At 50.5% G+C, this 17,070-nt stretch overlaps 1 protein-coding gene across 1 annotated transcript in view; it reads left to right on the forward strand.

Moving 5' to 3' along the window:
* Positions 1-17,070, forward strand: part of LOC139050332 (CUGBP Elav-like family member 2) — a 169,874-nt gene that overhangs the window by 31,615 nt on the left and 121,189 nt on the right. The window contains exon 2 of the mRNA XM_070526567.1: positions 2,436-2,608. Coding sequence (XP_070382668.1) covers positions 2,436-2,608 — 173 coding nt within the window. The remainder of the gene's footprint in view (positions 1-2,435; positions 2,609-17,070) is intronic.

Raw genomic sequence — 17,070 nt, forward strand, 5'->3', positions numbered from 1 at the left:
TCGGAACTTGAGGACTGACACGTTGTCGGCCATCTCTCTCTCTCTCTCTCTCTCTCTCTCTCTCTCGGACGCTCTTGAGACCTCCCATTCGAAGCGTATGCTTTTTCTTGTTTACTCCACCCTTGCGTTTCCTTTTTCCCCACCGAGAGTTAATGAGGGGTTTAACGCTATTCTGTAATCATTCTTTGGCGGAGCCCCCTGTGCTAGCTTCCTCCTCCTCCTCCTCGATTCGCTGTGTGTGTGCTTTCCGCACCTCCAACGCCGCTCTCTCGTGCGTTCGCTCTTGCGTTTTTTTTATTTTTTTTCTTCTCCGGCTAATCTGGCCTCGTACACGCCATCGAACGATACGTCCCATCTTTGAGGTTCCGAAACGGCTTTCTTTTTTCTGCCAGCTTTGCCGAGGCTAGTAAAAAAATAGAGAACAAAAATCTGAGAAGAGGTTTCACTTCTGCCGACTTTCTTTCTTTCTTTCTTTCTTTCTTTCTTTCTTTCTTTCTTTCTTTCTTTCTTTCTTTCTTTCTTTCTTTCTTTCTTTCTTTTTCAGTGTCTGGTTGTTCACCTGAGCTCGCTGGGGAAATTAAATCGACCCACGTCGAATTTGAACGACGATGCGCGGCTCATTAATCAGGCGAAGATGGAAGCATATCTCCCCGGCCGACGTGGCTTATGAGCGCAGGCGAGACTGAGAGCGAGAGAGAATATACCCTGAAGATTCGAGCGCAATTTTCTTCGCACGAAAGAGAGGGAGAGAGGGAGAGCACGTTGTCATTTTTTTCATAAGTGCGGAAGCACTCGGCACTTTGGAAGATTAACGACGATATTGGAACGAGAATGGGAAGAGAAGGCGGCCGGGCTTCATAATGATGATCCTCGTAATAACGCTTTAATTCACGGCCGAACAAAGCGCGAGATCTCTGGAACATGCGGCGAGGCTGAAGCGGCGAAGAAGTCTGCACTTAGCAACAGCCTTATCTTTTTTTTTTTGGGTGGGGGGGGTGGAGGTTCGAGGACGGGGTGGGGGGCGGGAGGTGCTTTCGACAGGCGATGCGGCTCTAATGTTACTTCCATTTCACGTCACTGGTTTCGCTTTTTCAAGCCGCCAGAAGTCGGACTGATGACAGGGAATGACGTTCCCACGTGTTGTAGTTTAGCTGGAAGGCACTCACCTTTGTGTCGCCTGAGAATGAATGTCTCTCAGGTAATCTATGCACCTGTGTGCATTCGTCTGATCAGTCGTTCGGTAGGTCGAAGTCAGGCCAAGCCGGTCAGTTAACCCAAGTTGATTCAGTCTTCCTATCCAAGTGAGGTCAATCCGTGTTTAGATTTCTTTTCTGAGCCGGTTGAACAGACATGATAAAGGTACACTGCTTCCATAGCTCGGAGTCTGTCCTAGTAAGATTTGTCTACGTTAGTCAGTCAAATTGATCCCCTTCGCGCATTCTTCTCAGGGTCTCCGAGGATGGTGTGGTGGGCTTAAGCCACGCAAAGAGGGACCGTGTCCTCACGACCGTTGCGATGTTTGGTGAAACGTCGCCCGGAACGGCCTGTTAACTGGGACGCTGCTTTGGGAGCGAGGCTGAAGATGGCGGCTTGCCGTTTCCGTGTGGGCCAAAACTCGCGAGGACGTGTGTGACGCCTGTTTTGCGTCACGCCGTTTGAGGTTCGCAAGAAAGGAAATGTCTTCTGCAGTATATTAGGCGAAGCTGTAGTGGAGATATAACATCTCTTTCTCGTCGGGCATATTTGGTTTACTTGCCGTAACTACGGCTGAATTACGGCGGCCTCGTGCATCGGCTTGGTCGCTGGCAATCCGATGGTGTGTGTGTGTGCGTGTGTAAAGAGCAATTGCAGCCAACGATGCACGGTTACGCCTTCGCAGATGTCTTGCGTGTAACCATGTTTCTCTTCGTCTTTCTCGTTGGATTTTTTTTCTTCCTCTTCCTATACTGCCCGAGGTAGCAATCATCTAGGAATCCGAGTCTGAGCGCCCGTGACGTCACATTGTCGTTTGGCGCTCAGCGCACGCCCGAAGTTATTTTAAATGGGCGGGAAAAGGGCGATATGAAGATAAGGTTTGCAACAGGGAACGTCGAAGATGTGAATATTACATGTGCAACTGCTTGAAGTGCATAGGTAATGTGCCTGATAGATTATTAATCGCTAAGAATTGGGTAATTGATGATTGTGGGCATAAATGTCAGAATGGACTCATTCAAAGCAAAAATGCTCGTTTATTTACCACATTCAAGGAAGCGCTGCAAAAAATAAAAAAAAAATAAAGCACTTTACTGTTCATTTTGTTAACGTCTACTTCATTATGTCTTCATTATGCTAAGACTCGGTGAGGTCTTGACTGTAAGCATGCGCTTAATTTTACATGGCGCGGCCGAACGGCTCACTGACTGGAGTGCCCTGCTTGATTTCGTTTTGCGCAGAACGATGAATTCTCCGGTGGGCAAGGACCAGCCTGACCCGGACGCCATCAAGATGTTTGTGGGCCAGATTCCGCGCTCGTGGGACGAGAGCGACCTGAAGAAGATGTTCGAGGACTTTGGGCCCGTCTACCAGATCAACGTACTCCGGGACAAGGCCACCGGAACCAGCCGAGGTCTGTGTCTCTCCCTCTCCTCTCGCGTGCCACGCTCCGCATGAACCGCTCCGTATGACCCGCTCCTTATGACCCGCTCCTTATGACCCGCTCCTTATGACCCGCTCCTTATGACCCGCTCCTTATGACCCGCTCCTTATGAACCGCTCCGTATGAACCGCTCCGTATAAACCACTCCGTATAAACCGCTCCGTATAAACCGCTCCGCATGAACCGCTCCGTCTCAATCGTCTGTACTCGTTGCTCGAGGCTGACGTCAAATACGTGCCATTTATGCGCATGCGCAACAACCGCTCCTCGCAGGCGATGAGGATGTGGTCGGAAGAAGCGTAGAATAGCTCCCGTAATGCGAGTCCAAGTATAATGCAGGCACAGCAGTGTGGCTGTCCCTAAATCTAATGTAACCCTCTTAATGGCTAGTTATTAGTAGTCATTAAAAAAATACAATATATATGTCACAACGTTTATTTAAAAGAAAAAAAATGCAGAAAGCGAGTGGGTGGAGCCCCTAGTCCAGGGCCCCACTTGCTTGAGCGGTCCGCCGTGCTTGGTCGAGGAGCGGTAGTTGCATCTCCCGATCCTCGCTGGCGAGCCAAGTCTCCCACTGCTCCCTTCCGGAAAGTTTGCCGGCTATTTTTGGTGTAAAAATTCTGGGTGGCCTGTTCTGGCAGTCCCACGTAATAATAGAAGAAAGAGAAAAAAAAACACGTTTGTTGCACGAATACAACGCCGAACCAAATTCAGCGCTCGAAAATCCGCGGCAAGGTATTGTACGCCGGACCTTACGACGCGTGCACGCTCTTGTAAAGCTTCTTCCAAAGCGAGCCAGCGCTCATTTGGGAGATGGAAAACACACAAGACCTGTATTATGTTGGCGCTTCCTTTATACAAACAACGAAAAATTCCCATGCGCTTTCCTCGTAGCCGGTGTCTGTGGGCTGCTTTTGCCAGCCACATTACTGAAATTGGGTTCTGCCATTTCCTTGTTCTTCTCCCGAACGTTTCCGTCAACGTCGTGTTCTCTAATGGGATGCTACGGTGTCATCACGTGACACGTCGCGAGGTCGCAAGGCGCCGCCCGTGAACGCGGCACTGGGCCGTGCTTGCACCGAGCCATCGAACGGAGTCCCTATTCCGGGACCACTTTTTCATTGATTGAATATCACCTCACTGGCCACTTCGTTCGTTGAGTTTGACCATGTACGTATCTCCGCTGGAATCTGAACTTCGCAGCGAGTAATGCGGTGTTTCCTTTTTTCACGCCACGAATTCTTTGCGAGGCGTACGTTGCGTTTCCGATGTTGAAAAATAACGTCTTGGAAACGGTTGAATTAACGACTTTGTTCTCGTGAAAAAAAAAAAAAATTGTTGGCGTAATTGTGCTGAAGGCAGTGCATGAAAAGTACATGTTCCTTCAGCGCAGTTTTCCAAGTTCTTGTTGGAAGGCACCGGCATACATTCGCTTTTCTCGTTTGTTGATATTGTTGAAAGTGTGCGCAACAACGTAATCCATTAAAAGCTTTGATAATTGACGATGACGTCTGATTCCGTAAATGATAGCTTCGGTATGTTTCCGAACGGGTTAATAGCGATCGTAACAAGTTAGCATCTCGTAGTGCCCACGACACCGTGGGCGTCTGGGAGTCGTTTGTCGAATAAACATTACTATAAAGACAGATCCGCCCACCGGAACGCCGTCTTTATCGTTGTGGCCCCGTCGAGAGAAATATATATCTTTTTTGGGGCTCGTATCGCTAGATGTGGAGTCCCGCCCATTTAAAATAACTTCGGGCGTGCGCTGAGCGCCAAACGACAATGTGACGTCACGGGCGCTCAGACTCGGATTCCTAGATGATTGCTACCTCGGGCAGTATAGGAAGAGGAAGAACAAAGCTACAGGCGCACACATTTTTTTCAGTTAGGGGGCTGCGTCATTTTGAGGGAGGAAAATTGAAACGCGAGAGTACTTTGTTGTTCTTTTGTCAAAAAGAAACTTTTCAACCGAAAAACGAGGGAGTGGACAGAAAAGATGGAGGGGGGTGGGACGCCGGAACGTTGGGAAGCGGAGTTGGCTACAGAAGAACAAAAGGGAACGAAGGGTTCGTTACTGTCTTTTAAATTTTTTTTATATACGTCGGCTCACGACGATGATGGCACATTGTTTCCCTTTTTCTCTTTCCCTTTTTTCTCCCGTTTTGTCCCCCTGCGGTAAGCGCGTACCGCGCCAGAGTGGCGTCGCTTCGTCTTCTGTCCTCGTTCCCCTCGGACGCTGTCATCGTTTCGTGGGTGACAAATTGCCCTCGGAAATTCCCCGCGGCGCTTTGTTTTTTTTTCGTTCCATTCTCTCTGTGTCGCTTTCTTTCCTCTTACTCCTTCCTTCGTTCGGCCCTTAGTTTTTCAGACCCGCTTACTCCGTTTGCCTTCGTCTCCCGCCCGGCTTCCCTTTTGTCTTAGCCTCGAGCACCGCCGTTGGTTTGCGGGGCGTTCGCTGGGGACGGCCAGCGCGACTTCTTTGTGGCCGGTGTATTTCTGGCACCTTCATTATAGTGGCCGCGGCGCCGGATGTTTCGTTTCGCGAATTGGCTCGCGCGAGCGTTCGCGACGTTGTTCGTTTGCGGACGCCCCCCTCGCGGGACGTTCGGCGCAAACTGGTATAGCTACTTTAGTGTGAAGCCGATGTAGTCGGGTCGAGTCCGCTTGTCGTGTAGAGTCCGCTTTTCGAGTCGAGTCCGCTTGTGGGGTTGAGCCGCTTGTCGTGTCGAGTCCGCTTTTCGAGTCGACTCCGCTTTTCGAGTCGAGTCCGCTTGTGGGGTTGAGCCGCTTTTCGAGTCGAGTCCGCTTGTGGGGTTGAGCCGCTTTTCAAGTCGAGTCCGCTTTTCGAGTCGAGTCCGCTTTTCGAGTCGAGTCCGCTTTTCGAGTCGAGTCCGCTTTTCGAGTCGAGTCCGCTCTTCGAGTCGAGTCTGCTCTTCGAGTCGAGTCTGCTCTTCGAGTCGAGTCCGCTTGTGCGGTTGAGCCGCTTGTCGTGTCGAGCCGCTTTTCGAGTCGAGTCCGCTTGTGGGGTTGAGCCGCTTGTCGTGTCGAGTCCGCTTATCGTGTCGAGTCCGCTTTTCGAGTCGAGTCCGCTTTTCGAGTCGAGTCCGCTTGTGGGGTTGAGCCGCTTTTCGAGTCGAGTCCGCTTTTCGAGTCGAGTCCGCTTTTCGAGTCGAGTCTGCTCTTCGATTCGAGTCCGCTTGTGCGGTTGAGCCGCTTGTCGTGTCGAGTCCACTTGCGGGGGCGAAATAGGGTCGTGGAGGCGAGTCCTGTCGACTCGAATCGTCCGGTCGACTCGGCCAACCCGTTTAGCTAGATGCAGGCAAGCGTGACCTCCGGGTAGGCCTCCGTCAACTTGCACCTCTTGACTCCTTCCGATAGCGTCGAGTTCATTGAACGAAGCCTATGCTTGGCACCTCGATTGTCATTGCCCGAATTGCGACCCGTTGTCGCTGTGCCGGGAATCATACTCAAGGTAACGAAAACGTGAGGGCTGCTTTGGTGCGTTGTTTCGCGATCCGTTGGGGATTCGGCTATAAGTCATCCGGGACAAGAACAGTGGACACAACGAGCGCTAGACATAAATTGAATATTTGCCGGCACACATTCGTAAGCGTTACACAAATCTCCAGGGCTGCGCTAACAGGTTTGATGCGTATTATCCAAACATTGCATATCAGTCACTGCTTGCGCAGGACAGATACCGAAGCGAATGCTTTTTCTACATTCGTCTGTGCCTAGTTCTGCTAATGGCACAAGCGCGTGAACAGTGACCGAAGTGACTATTGCGTTCATTATACCGCGATTGTTAAGTACCGTTGGCGCTGCCGTTAAGTGATGCGAGAGCGTTTTCCGATGCTCGTTACAGTCCGATGCTCGTTGACGCAGCACGTGCTTTTTGACTGCCTGTACATTCCCGGAGAGTCTCGTGAGATGCTCGCGTTTCTTATTTATTTCTCAACCATAAATTGAATATATATTAGCGTCCAGGCAGCTGGCAGAGGACAGCGCGTGTGCCTTTCTGTCGCTTGCGAAACGCGTTCTGAGAAGAACGTGCGATCGCGGTCAACGTTGTGGAGAAACTAATAGCGTTGATCCCGGTGTAGGTTGCCGCCGCTGCCTGACGCCGTCGACGCTGACGAATCGCGTCATTAGGGACAGCTCCGTCGCCCCCTCTCCTTCTCTGCCAGCTTTTCCCAACTTGTTACTCCAGCTGGTTCTCTAACTGACAATTAGCGGTTTGCTTTGCAGTCGCTTTTGTTGCTCCTGCGATTTCCCGCGGATATGGCGCGTGCCCCCTTAGGCAAAACGCTCATCTCTCCCTCTCTATCTCACCCGTCCTGTTTAACGTTCTTTCCAATTTCCCTAGTACTGACGCCTCCCTAAATTGTAATTTCGATAATTGCATATGCGGCAGCCCGTTACTCGTCATCATTGCCTGCCACTTCTTTGTTTGCTTGTTTCTTTATTAAATTGAAGTTAAGGAAGGTGACTTCGCCGCTTAGCATTAGGGATAACTGTAGACTGTCAAAATTAATCAGCAGCCCGCCCCTGTGACATCTCATATTCCCTGTGTTGGCATTAGGACTTTGAACGGACACGAAAGCGCAACACTAAATCAAATTGAACAAATTAAATATTTAAAAGCCCCTTTTTTGTTTATTTCACGTTAAGAAATTGGTTGCTACGAAAGGAAAAGAAGGCCAAGGAATAGTTTTTTTTCTTCAATTTTCCGCTGATACCCCAGAGGTGGTACGTCAATGTGACGTCATGTGGATTTCAACGTTTCTTTCCTCTTGTTTGGGCCGTTGTGGTTGAGTAAAAGTACTTGAAGCTTGCTAAGTTCATTAATTGGCTCATTAAGGATACAATTTAGAATTTACAATACCGAAATTTCAAATAACTTTACAATAATATTACCTAGGCCCGAGCAGACACCGTCAAAATGCATGACGTCATGCCGTGCTAGTGCAGGAACATTGAGGCGGCGGCGCCACCTGTCTTTTCCCCCTTTTTTATGTATTGTTTGGCATACTACGCCTCCTGTCACGGTAGGGGCGGCTTCTTTTTGTGTTGTGGAGTCATAATTTGCTAATACAGTTGAACTAATCTTCGTTGCTCTTTAGTGACCCTTTAAACCCGGCCACTGAGTCAACTGACAAATAGCGCTGTTCGTCTCTCCCGCGCAGCGTAGCAAACCGCGCTGCATCTCGTTAGCCCTCCTGCTGTTTCAGTGTTCTTTAACTCACTCACTCACTCACTCACTCACTCACTCACTCACTCACTCACTCACTCACTCACTCACTCACTCACTCACTCACTCACTCACTCACTCACTCACTCACTCACTCACTCACTCACACACTATGAAAGCAAACAAAAGGAGCCTTAATTTCCGCGTTGCCCTGCCCTAATTCCGCACCCTTTAACTCCTTTTTTCCCTCATACCCTATTCTTCGCCGTTCCTTTATTCTTCGCTGTTCGCGTCCAGGGCCCAGACGCCGGAGTGGAGGAGGGCGAGTGGAAAGAACGGCGGAGGAGGAAGGGAGGGGTGGGTGGCGGCGCTGGCGGTTGCCAGACGCCGTCCGTCTTCCTTAGCGAGCGTTCGCATCGCTTGTGCGAACGAAAACGATGGCGGTTACACAGTGTATATATAGGTTGCTGTCGGGCTCCGCACCATGCGTTTCTCTCTCTCTCTCTCTCTCTCCTGTTGTGCTCCGAGCGCCCGTCGGCATTGCACGGTTTTCGAGCGAAAAATTGCTCGACGCGCGCGCGCATGCGATCGTTTCGCGTCTCCTTCTCTTTCCTTCTCCCTTCGGGTTTCGGTTCTCGCACCCCCGTCTCCCTCGGCTCTTCTTCTTGGCTTCTGCCGGCGGAGAGTGGAGAGCAGCGGGGGGCAAGCGAACGCGGCGTGGATCCTATTAATCAAACGCGCTAATTCTACAGCTATATGGTGCGTCGCCGTTTCCTTTGTTCTAGGATTTTCGTCGTCTTTTCAAAGTTCGGTTCTTCTTTCTTTGCCCGCGCCCGTGATATGCGCGCGCGCGCGCATTTTTTTACGATCTTCTGTTTTTCTCGGGGGTGTCGGCCACCACCGTGTTTCTCGCCTGGCTGACCCTCGCCGATGCAGCCGCTGTACCCGACGAATGAGCGGCCATATGTAACGCTCTCTTTCTCTCTCTTTCTCTCTTAGCCTTCATTCTTTTTGCTTCGTTTGTTTGTTTGTTCGTGTGGCAGTTTGCCTTGCTTACATCGCAAATGACCGTACAATAGTTCGCGCCGTATCTTCACATCTTTAAATGCGGTCGTTCTTTTTTTTTTCGTTCTTTTTGCAGTAATTTGCCCTTCCTCCCCATCTCAATCCCCACTCTGCCTAGTTATGCCGTTTATCCCGTCTACTTTCCTTCCGTCTTCCTCGTTCTCTCTCTGTAAGTACCCCCCCCCCACCCGAGTGGGGGGGGGGGGGTACTTACAGCTGCCGGGACTCGCCCCGTTACCCCCCCCCCCCCCCCCGCTCCTTTTTGCTGCGCCTATTTCACGCAGTCGCGGTCGCACCGCTTCTTAACACGCTCCTCCGCCGCCCGTCTCAATACGAAGGTATCAAGAAAAACGTTGGCTGCTTCCTGGGTTTGGCCCGTCGCAACTCACATTTCACTTTATTACCGTTTCTAGTTACCCTAACACTCACACACAAAGAAAAGAAAACTAATGAATAAGTTCTGGACGCGTGCAACTGCACCTGACAGAGCACCCAATCCAATATGCACTGCAAACGCGTTGCAGAGCCTTGCGGTAACTCTCTGCTGGAGGTTCACAACTTAGGAGCCGGACAGCAGAGAGGATGGGGAAGGGAGTGAATTTGAACCAAAGAATGCGCGAGGACCTAGAAGTAGGTAGCAATATACCAAAGCTTTGAAAATACGTATAGACAGAGACGCCGAGGATACGAAGTTTTAGGAACAGGGGACACGGAAAAAGAGGAACCATGTCACGACCTATCATTTATCTTCGTCATACTCTGTTGTCATACTATAGCCAATTATGGCACCTATAGCAAGTTAACGAAACCACCGTGAGAGTACCGAGACGTAAGGCGGCTAGATAGATACTGTCAAAGTGGCAAATCTTAGCCAAGAAATACCTCTCATTTAATAAGCGACGCTATCGGCCGCGCATGCAAAATAACTCGAAGGGAGTGCAGAGCAACGCCAGACGGGCTTAGGTTTTCACGTGCGGAAAGTGTCTTGAGTTTTCAGTCTTAATGGGAGCTGGGATCCCATCACGTTCCTTTATTCTTGCACGGTTCGCGTTCTTGCGTAAGCAACATGCTTGCGTCACCTAGGCTAAAGCTCTCTAATGGTTCGTTGAGCGAAGAAGGTGGGGCGGCCGTGCCCCGAGAGAAGCTACGCGCTACGCGTGTGAACTCCTCCGCCATGCAAGCCGCGTTGCGCCACGCCGTACACACGTGCCTGCCCGGCATCGGGTCGTCGCCCATCTGCGCGCGAAGTGCTTCGAAGGAGCGATGCTGGACCACTGGCGCCGCCTCAGAGCATTACTCGACTCTCTGCTCGAGCATCCGTGCCGAGGATGCGCGCTTAAGTGGCGGCGGTGGCTATCGCTCTGTGCCCTCTCCCCTTTTCTACACCCTCCTCCTCTTCCTGCTTGTTTCTTGATTGTCTGCAGGTCGTAAGCGCTTCCTAATCGATTGCGTAATTAGCGATCTTTAATTGGGGATATCTTCCTTCGTTCTAACGAGCGCTGTATACGTGACGAAGGGTGAAAAGGGGGTGGCGGCTGCGGGATTGAGAGGGAGCGGGTGGGAGAGAGAGGTGCTTAAGCGTCGTAGACGCCGTCTCTGTTTCATGGGCGGCCAGGACAACTCTAGCTCGGATGGAGACGGCGAGGTAATTCCGGAAGTACGGCGGTGATTAAGCCGTCTGCTTTGTTCGGGCGGCCGTATTCTCTCGTCGAGGCAGATGATGCGGGTGTACATTGCGACGGCAGCGAGGGAATGGACGAGTCGCCGCTTGTTTTTACGACGGTAGCTGTTGTAGGGGCGCTTCAACGAGCTCTGACACGATGTTTGGAGCTGGTGTATATGTCTTGCTTTATGATGATCATGATCAACGGGCCTCTGCGATCGCCTTTGCGCGAGCACACGCTATTCTTTTTGTGCGCGCGTGTGTTCAGGCAACCTCGTCTTGCTATGGTACTTCGGTTCCTGATGCTTCCCCGTCTTTCGTTTAGTGTAGCCAACCGGGCGGTTTTCAGGTTAACCTTCCGACCTTTCTGTTGTCACATTTCATCTCTATGTTGATTTCCTCGCCTAAATAAGTCACCAAAGAAAGAAAAAAAGAAGAAAGAGGTTGTCCTTATCATATTGGATCTCGGTCTGCAACGTGCGAACCGACGTACCGTCGTCGAGCCGTAATCGTGCCAGCTCGTAGGACATCTTGCCGTTAGCGTTTGTGGCGTCGCCGTCGTACACTCCTCGGACCCCGTTGCCGTTTCGTATTTCTCGTCATCGTCGTATCGTGATCGTTTATCGTTCGTCGCAGCTATTCGGCTATGGCGTGATAGCAAAGCCTTTGATTTAGTCATCTGTTGATCTGCTGGATCTCTTGGACCAAGCGATCTGTCGGAACGGGCACTTACAGAAACGGGGACTGCATAGCTTTGACTAGGTTTCCACGCTTTGCCAGTAGACGCATTCGACTGGCCCGGGGTCACCCATATTCCGGACGATTGCTTAGCTTGCGTTGACGTCATCATATAACCTCCATCTTGGGGGCGTATTGGAACGGCGAAGAGAAGCATAAACGAGAAACGTGAGAGCGTGACTGCACCACAGGCGCCTCTTGCGTCGAGCGACAAGGCGATAACAATGAAAGCCGGAGCAGAACAGTCACCATTAGAAAGCAACAGCATGCGCGCATGATGATACGGTACACTTACGTCATCGTAGCCGCCATGTTTGGCTGCAAGCGAGGCGAGAGCTGCGTCCGTGATGTCACGTGAAAACCATAAGCAGCCTGATATTTTGTGCCCTGTGTTCGTGCTTAGAATGCTATACCAGTGAGAGGGGTGTGGGTGGGGGAGATACATCAGTTTAGTTACTTTAGTACCATCGATTACGGCAAATAAACGTTTCTTTTTTTTTTTTCGTTTGCGCGAGCCTTTCTTTCTTTGTTCGCTCTCTTGGCCTCTCTATCTCGCATTCTCTCTCTCTCGCTGTGCGTGCCCATTTCGACAGTATTGGATTTCGTCGATACCGAGACGACACTGGCATTTGGCTGCGAGTGCTTGCCGGGGCAGTAATGACGGCGAAAGGGGGCCTGCACCGGCGGCATGTCCCGTGCTGTTCCGTCCGAACGATCGTTCATTCCCTCCCTCTGATCAGCGTTCCTTTGCCCGTGCACGTCGCCGCTTCCTTTGAGTACCGTGTCGTACACGCCGTCGTTTCACTATTCTTCTCGCGCAAGGCACACGCTCGATTTCTGCGCAGCTATATGTAGGCTGAGCTTCAGTGCTGGCTCCGGTCTTAGCAGCTTTTCGTTTCTAGAAAAAAAAAAATGGCTGTGGCTTAGCTAAGGTTAAGCCCAGGATGCGAAGCATACTAGCCTTTATTTTAGTTGTTGAACCACTGTTTAGCCTGGTGAACTGCTGTTGCTTGGCTATATTTGGTTCGGCTAGACGGAGAAACAACCCATGCAGGCTAACGCACGAGCTGAGACCCGCCATTGTAGCTAGGCGGCCGCAAGCGAGCGCACGAGTTGAGCCTCCGCTTTTGCAGCTGTTATGACGTCATACGGTAGCTACGCGGCCGCGCGTGGCGCAGCAAGGAAGAGCGTGGTTGTGCGGCTAGTATGCTTCGCATAAAAATGGCCAGGCTTAGCTTGGTTAAGCCAAGAATGCGTTGCATATTGCGCGAGTTGGGGCCATACTTTTCCTCCGGCTGTCGTGACGTCACGTCACGTGGTTGCGCTAAAGGTCGATGGTGGCTGCCCGGCCGCCCCGAAGGGCTGAACTGAGTGATTGCATTATGCAACGCATAAAAATAGAAGCAACTTAATAACAAACATAGCAAACTTAAAATACAATAGACCCACATATGAGACGCGCAGCAATGAACAATGGCTCATACCCTCAATGGTATCTACGCGGCCGCGCTCGGCGCAGCAAGGAAGAGCGTGGTTGTGCGGCTAGTATGCTTCGCATTAAAAAAAAAAAAACCTTCTTATGCCAGCGTCAACCAAGATAGCCTTGTATTAGGGGCACTCCTCGACGTCAATACGCTGCTTCGGTCCCATGGAGAACCTTCTTTACTCCTCGAATCAAGCGGTTTCTCGAATGCAATTGCGGAACTTGTCAGCATATCACGGCAGGATCGGAGATGCTTGTGGACTTATTGTCACAGCCCAGTAGGAGACGGGAAAGCCGGCGTCGAGGACGTGTAAACGCACTTTATCAGGGCAGTCAACGCGACGTCGTTGTCTTGTCTTGTCTTGTCTTGTCTTGTGTCCCAGACAGTGGCGCGTACCCACTATGGCGGATTGGCCAAGAAGCAGGCGGTTTTCCGTAAGGTTAGAAGTATAGAGATACTAGATTTGAATAGCGGAGCGTGGGACGATAGAACTGTAATTTAGACTTGCAATGAAAGTATTGGTAAAAATTTTGATAAAATAATTTAACGTAAAGAAATTAAGTGATAGAAACTATGGACAATTGTAGAAAATCAGCAAGGTACTCTTTTTGTCTCTCAAATAAAATTGTAAACGTTGTCGTCTCTGTTTTTTCCACTCGCGCGCCACTGCAGCGTCGTTCTCGTCGCCTGGCACATACCCGCGGCGACCATATGGGACGTGGCAATATTTATTGCCGGGTCATCAGGAAATGTTGAAAGTTGTGTTATTGAGACTCTAAAGACCCCGGCGCCATCGCCTTGTGCCGTACTGGCGCACCATGGGCACCACGGACCAGCAGTCTTATGGTGCAGTGTGCTGTGCTCGCCCGAGGAATGTCCGTAGCTCAGACAGGCCACAGCAGTGGTGAGTAGCAGGGCACAGTAAGATGATCCACGAACGCGGAAAAACGAGTAAAAAAAAATAAAATAAAAATGCTTATTCATGAACGCTTGCAGAACGACCAGGCGTATAAGTAGCCAACTCCTGAAATAGCGAAGGACACACACGCGCACTCGCCGGTGCTCTTTAACGACGAGCTGCGGCAACGTCTCGCCCATTTATTAGGACGTCTCGCGGTTCTGTTACAGCGCGGGGCGCTTGTTTCGCTTAGGCCTGACATTTCCTGCGTCGCTGTACCCGAAATAGCACTCGCGTGTCCTTGCCAAATCCGCACATGTCGATAGGGCTCACCTCGTGCACTTGCTGTAGCCAGAGGGGTTCCGTAAGAGCGAGCGTAAAAGCATCGAAGGGCCGTCAAATCCATGGTTCCCCGTCGTGGATTTCGCGAGCGTTGAGGTTTCGACTTGTCGATGCGGACGTACTTTGCAACTTTTAGACGCTGTGACAGACGGCGACAAGCAAGTGCTTGTGTTGATACACTCGCTTTCTTCTCCCCCATCCATGAGTGCGCCTTTCCTCTTTAATTATTTATCGGTAAATAGAGAAGACGTTTGGCCTCCTTTATTGTCGCCGGCTACTGCCCTTCGCAGGTCGAGCAACGCCTTAAAGCGCAACAAAGACTGAACCACACCGAAGACAGTCGAATGTCGCGAACATTTGCGTAGTTCTGAACACGAGTAAAGTGTTATAGGGCACGTAAATATTACCAAGTCATCGCGAAGCTGCGAGTTGTATTTGCACGGTCCAATCATGTCGGGACTCGAGCGATCGGTCCGCGTGTGTATTTCTTTATTATTGCATTTGGGCCTGATACGAACTTCTAAATGAGGCTTTTCTTTTGCAGACTACGTTTGCATATGTTTAATCTCTTCTTGAGGTAACACGTTATTTTACGAAGTAACTATTACTACCAACTATATATTTGTAGTAATTTTCACCGTCTTACGTATCATTTTTTAAATTCGCAATATTTCCGGATGTTTAAGTGATATTTACGCAGCAAACGTTCCCAGAACTCGCGGACATGTGTCTTTGGTAAGTTTAGAGCGCAGTTTAAACATACTTTTTTAGGTGAACTATATCGATGAGTGCCGAGCAGTCATTGACAAAATCTATGACGTCACGGGAACGAGGGAATCCTCCCGCTGATCGGTGTTCCTTTTGGCCAACTTCAGAAGCCAGTGCTTTACGCGTTAGACCCATGCAGCCTAGCGTAATGTATTTGATACCCTGTGTTTGATACTTCATAACGTTCATGGGGACGTGGAAAACTAAGTCAGTGCTATATTTTCCTATACGTTGGAGGGGAAGCTTTAGTTGTGGATAGCGTAGCAAATCAATTACGACTTAAGTTAACAACTGTAGTAATTAATTCTTTGTCAGAATGACAGTTTCATTGTTTCATTTATTTGTACGGATTTCACTCCCCAGGACCAGAAATAAAAGCTGTTAAAATTTTTCCTTCGTAGAAAGAGAAGCGAAGAGAAAACGGCGGGGAAGTTTCGGGGTTAAATTTCCTCTTCAGCGCTAGTTTAAATATTTGATCAGCCAATCGGATCTCTTTTTGTGTCCCTGGCATCACGTAGTCCCCTGGTGCCCGCGAGTAGCGTATTCTGTCGAGGCTCTTCCCGCTCTCCGCCATGTGCTTATAGCGGCCTCCCTGCTCGTGTAACTTGCGCGGTGCCATATACGCGGCCTGGTTATAGGGGCTGTCCGGTTAGCGGGCATATGCAGGCTTCGGCACACGCAAGAAACCGATGCCCCCTCTTCTTTGTCTCTCTCTTCGGCGGACGGTCGAGAAATGCGGTCGCTGACGCAGCAGGGAAACGCGCTCTCCGCTTGATTTATAATTTAGGCCGCAGCGCGGCGACTTTTTTACGAGCGGCCGGGCCAGGCTTCGCTGGAGTCGAAGATGAAGGGAAGAGGGCGAGGTGGTTTGCCGGCCTACTTCCTGTTGCCTCAGTATATGCAGTGGCCTTAGTTCCGTTCTGTTTTCCTTTTCCTCTTTTTTTCTTCTCTCTCTCCTTTTTCTCCTTTCAAAATTTGGTCTTTCGTTGCTCTCGCGTCCGAGCTCTGATGCATGCGAATTCGGCTGACCCCCCCGCTCGTCCTCGTGGCAAGCTGTGTAAAGGACGAGTCAAGCTACGTCTCTCTCCTACTCCGCGTGCAGTGACCGTGCGGCGAAAGTCGGAGGAGGGGGGGGGGGGCTAGGGGTCGGCCAACCAGTAGCGAGAGCCGGCTGCGTGTTGCAGAGAAGGACGGAGGAGGACTCGCCCATTGGGCACTACTTGTCCTTCCGTGAAGCTTCCAGACGGTCGGCGTCCGATCGAGACGCGGACAATGGACGAGCCCGTTTCGGGTTGTCTGTTTTATTTTTTTTTATTTCAGGTTGACTGACACGCAGCTCGTATCTTTCGCTGCTCGGTATGGTGTTGGTTAAATTGAATACAGTCGCCGTCTTCATAAGAGAGAGAGAGACAGAGAGAGGGACGTTAATGGCAGGAAAGCGGAGGAAGTCAGCCGGAGGACCTTCGTCTCTAATCTGCTACTCCGCGTACGCGAAGGGTGCAGCCACGTCTCAAAGCAGATAGATAGATAGATAGATAGATAGATAGATAGATAGATAGATAGATAGATAGATAGATAGATAGATAGATAGATAGATAGAGAGAGAGAGAGAGAGAGAGAGAGAGAGAGCCGTGGGCATGCGTGCGCCTGATTAAGGAATGCGAGTAGGTGGATTGCATCCCACGGTCATGTCGATGCTTTCACGGAAACGCGTTTCTACAGTGGATTAGTTAAAAAACTGGGCCTGGCCCGAATGGTGGTTCTTGTCGGCGGCCTTTCGACGCAGTTCTATCAGCCTTGCGCCGTCTCGTTTTGGACTAACATTGCTCTGTGGGCTTCTTCGCGTGCCTTTAGGTTTCGTTGTAGCGAAGGCGGATGGTCGGCTGGGTACAAGTGTACGTAGCTTGTAGAGACGAGTGAAATGAGGTGACGCGTCTTGCGCCATTTGGCAGGATTGTGAGCTATTGGTCAGGAGCCGCCTGCTGCTGCACGAACGTAGAGGATCGTTTATTCGTTAATAATGCACCAAGTCTACGGAATGTTCTTGGTGGTTTTCTGAAAATTGCAAATATCACACGCGTGATTTAGCGATGTGTGCTGGTTAACGATGTGATTAGGTAAAGAAATAAAACCTAGTTTTATACACTAGTCGACAGCTGGCTGGCTATCACGTTCAACTGCTGAACCTTACGTCCCACGCCCTATTTTCGGCCCCATAGGCAGCATTCTAATGGCAAGAGACGCTAGGAACGCTCTTGTGCCGCGCTTTCTTGGCGCAAG

This window comes from Dermacentor albipictus, chromosome 10 (assembly GCF_038994185.2).
Source record: "Dermacentor albipictus isolate Rhodes 1998 colony chromosome 10, USDA_Dalb.pri_finalv2, whole genome shotgun sequence".
NCBI lineage: Eukaryota > Metazoa > Arthropoda > Arachnida > Ixodida > Ixodidae > Dermacentor > Dermacentor albipictus.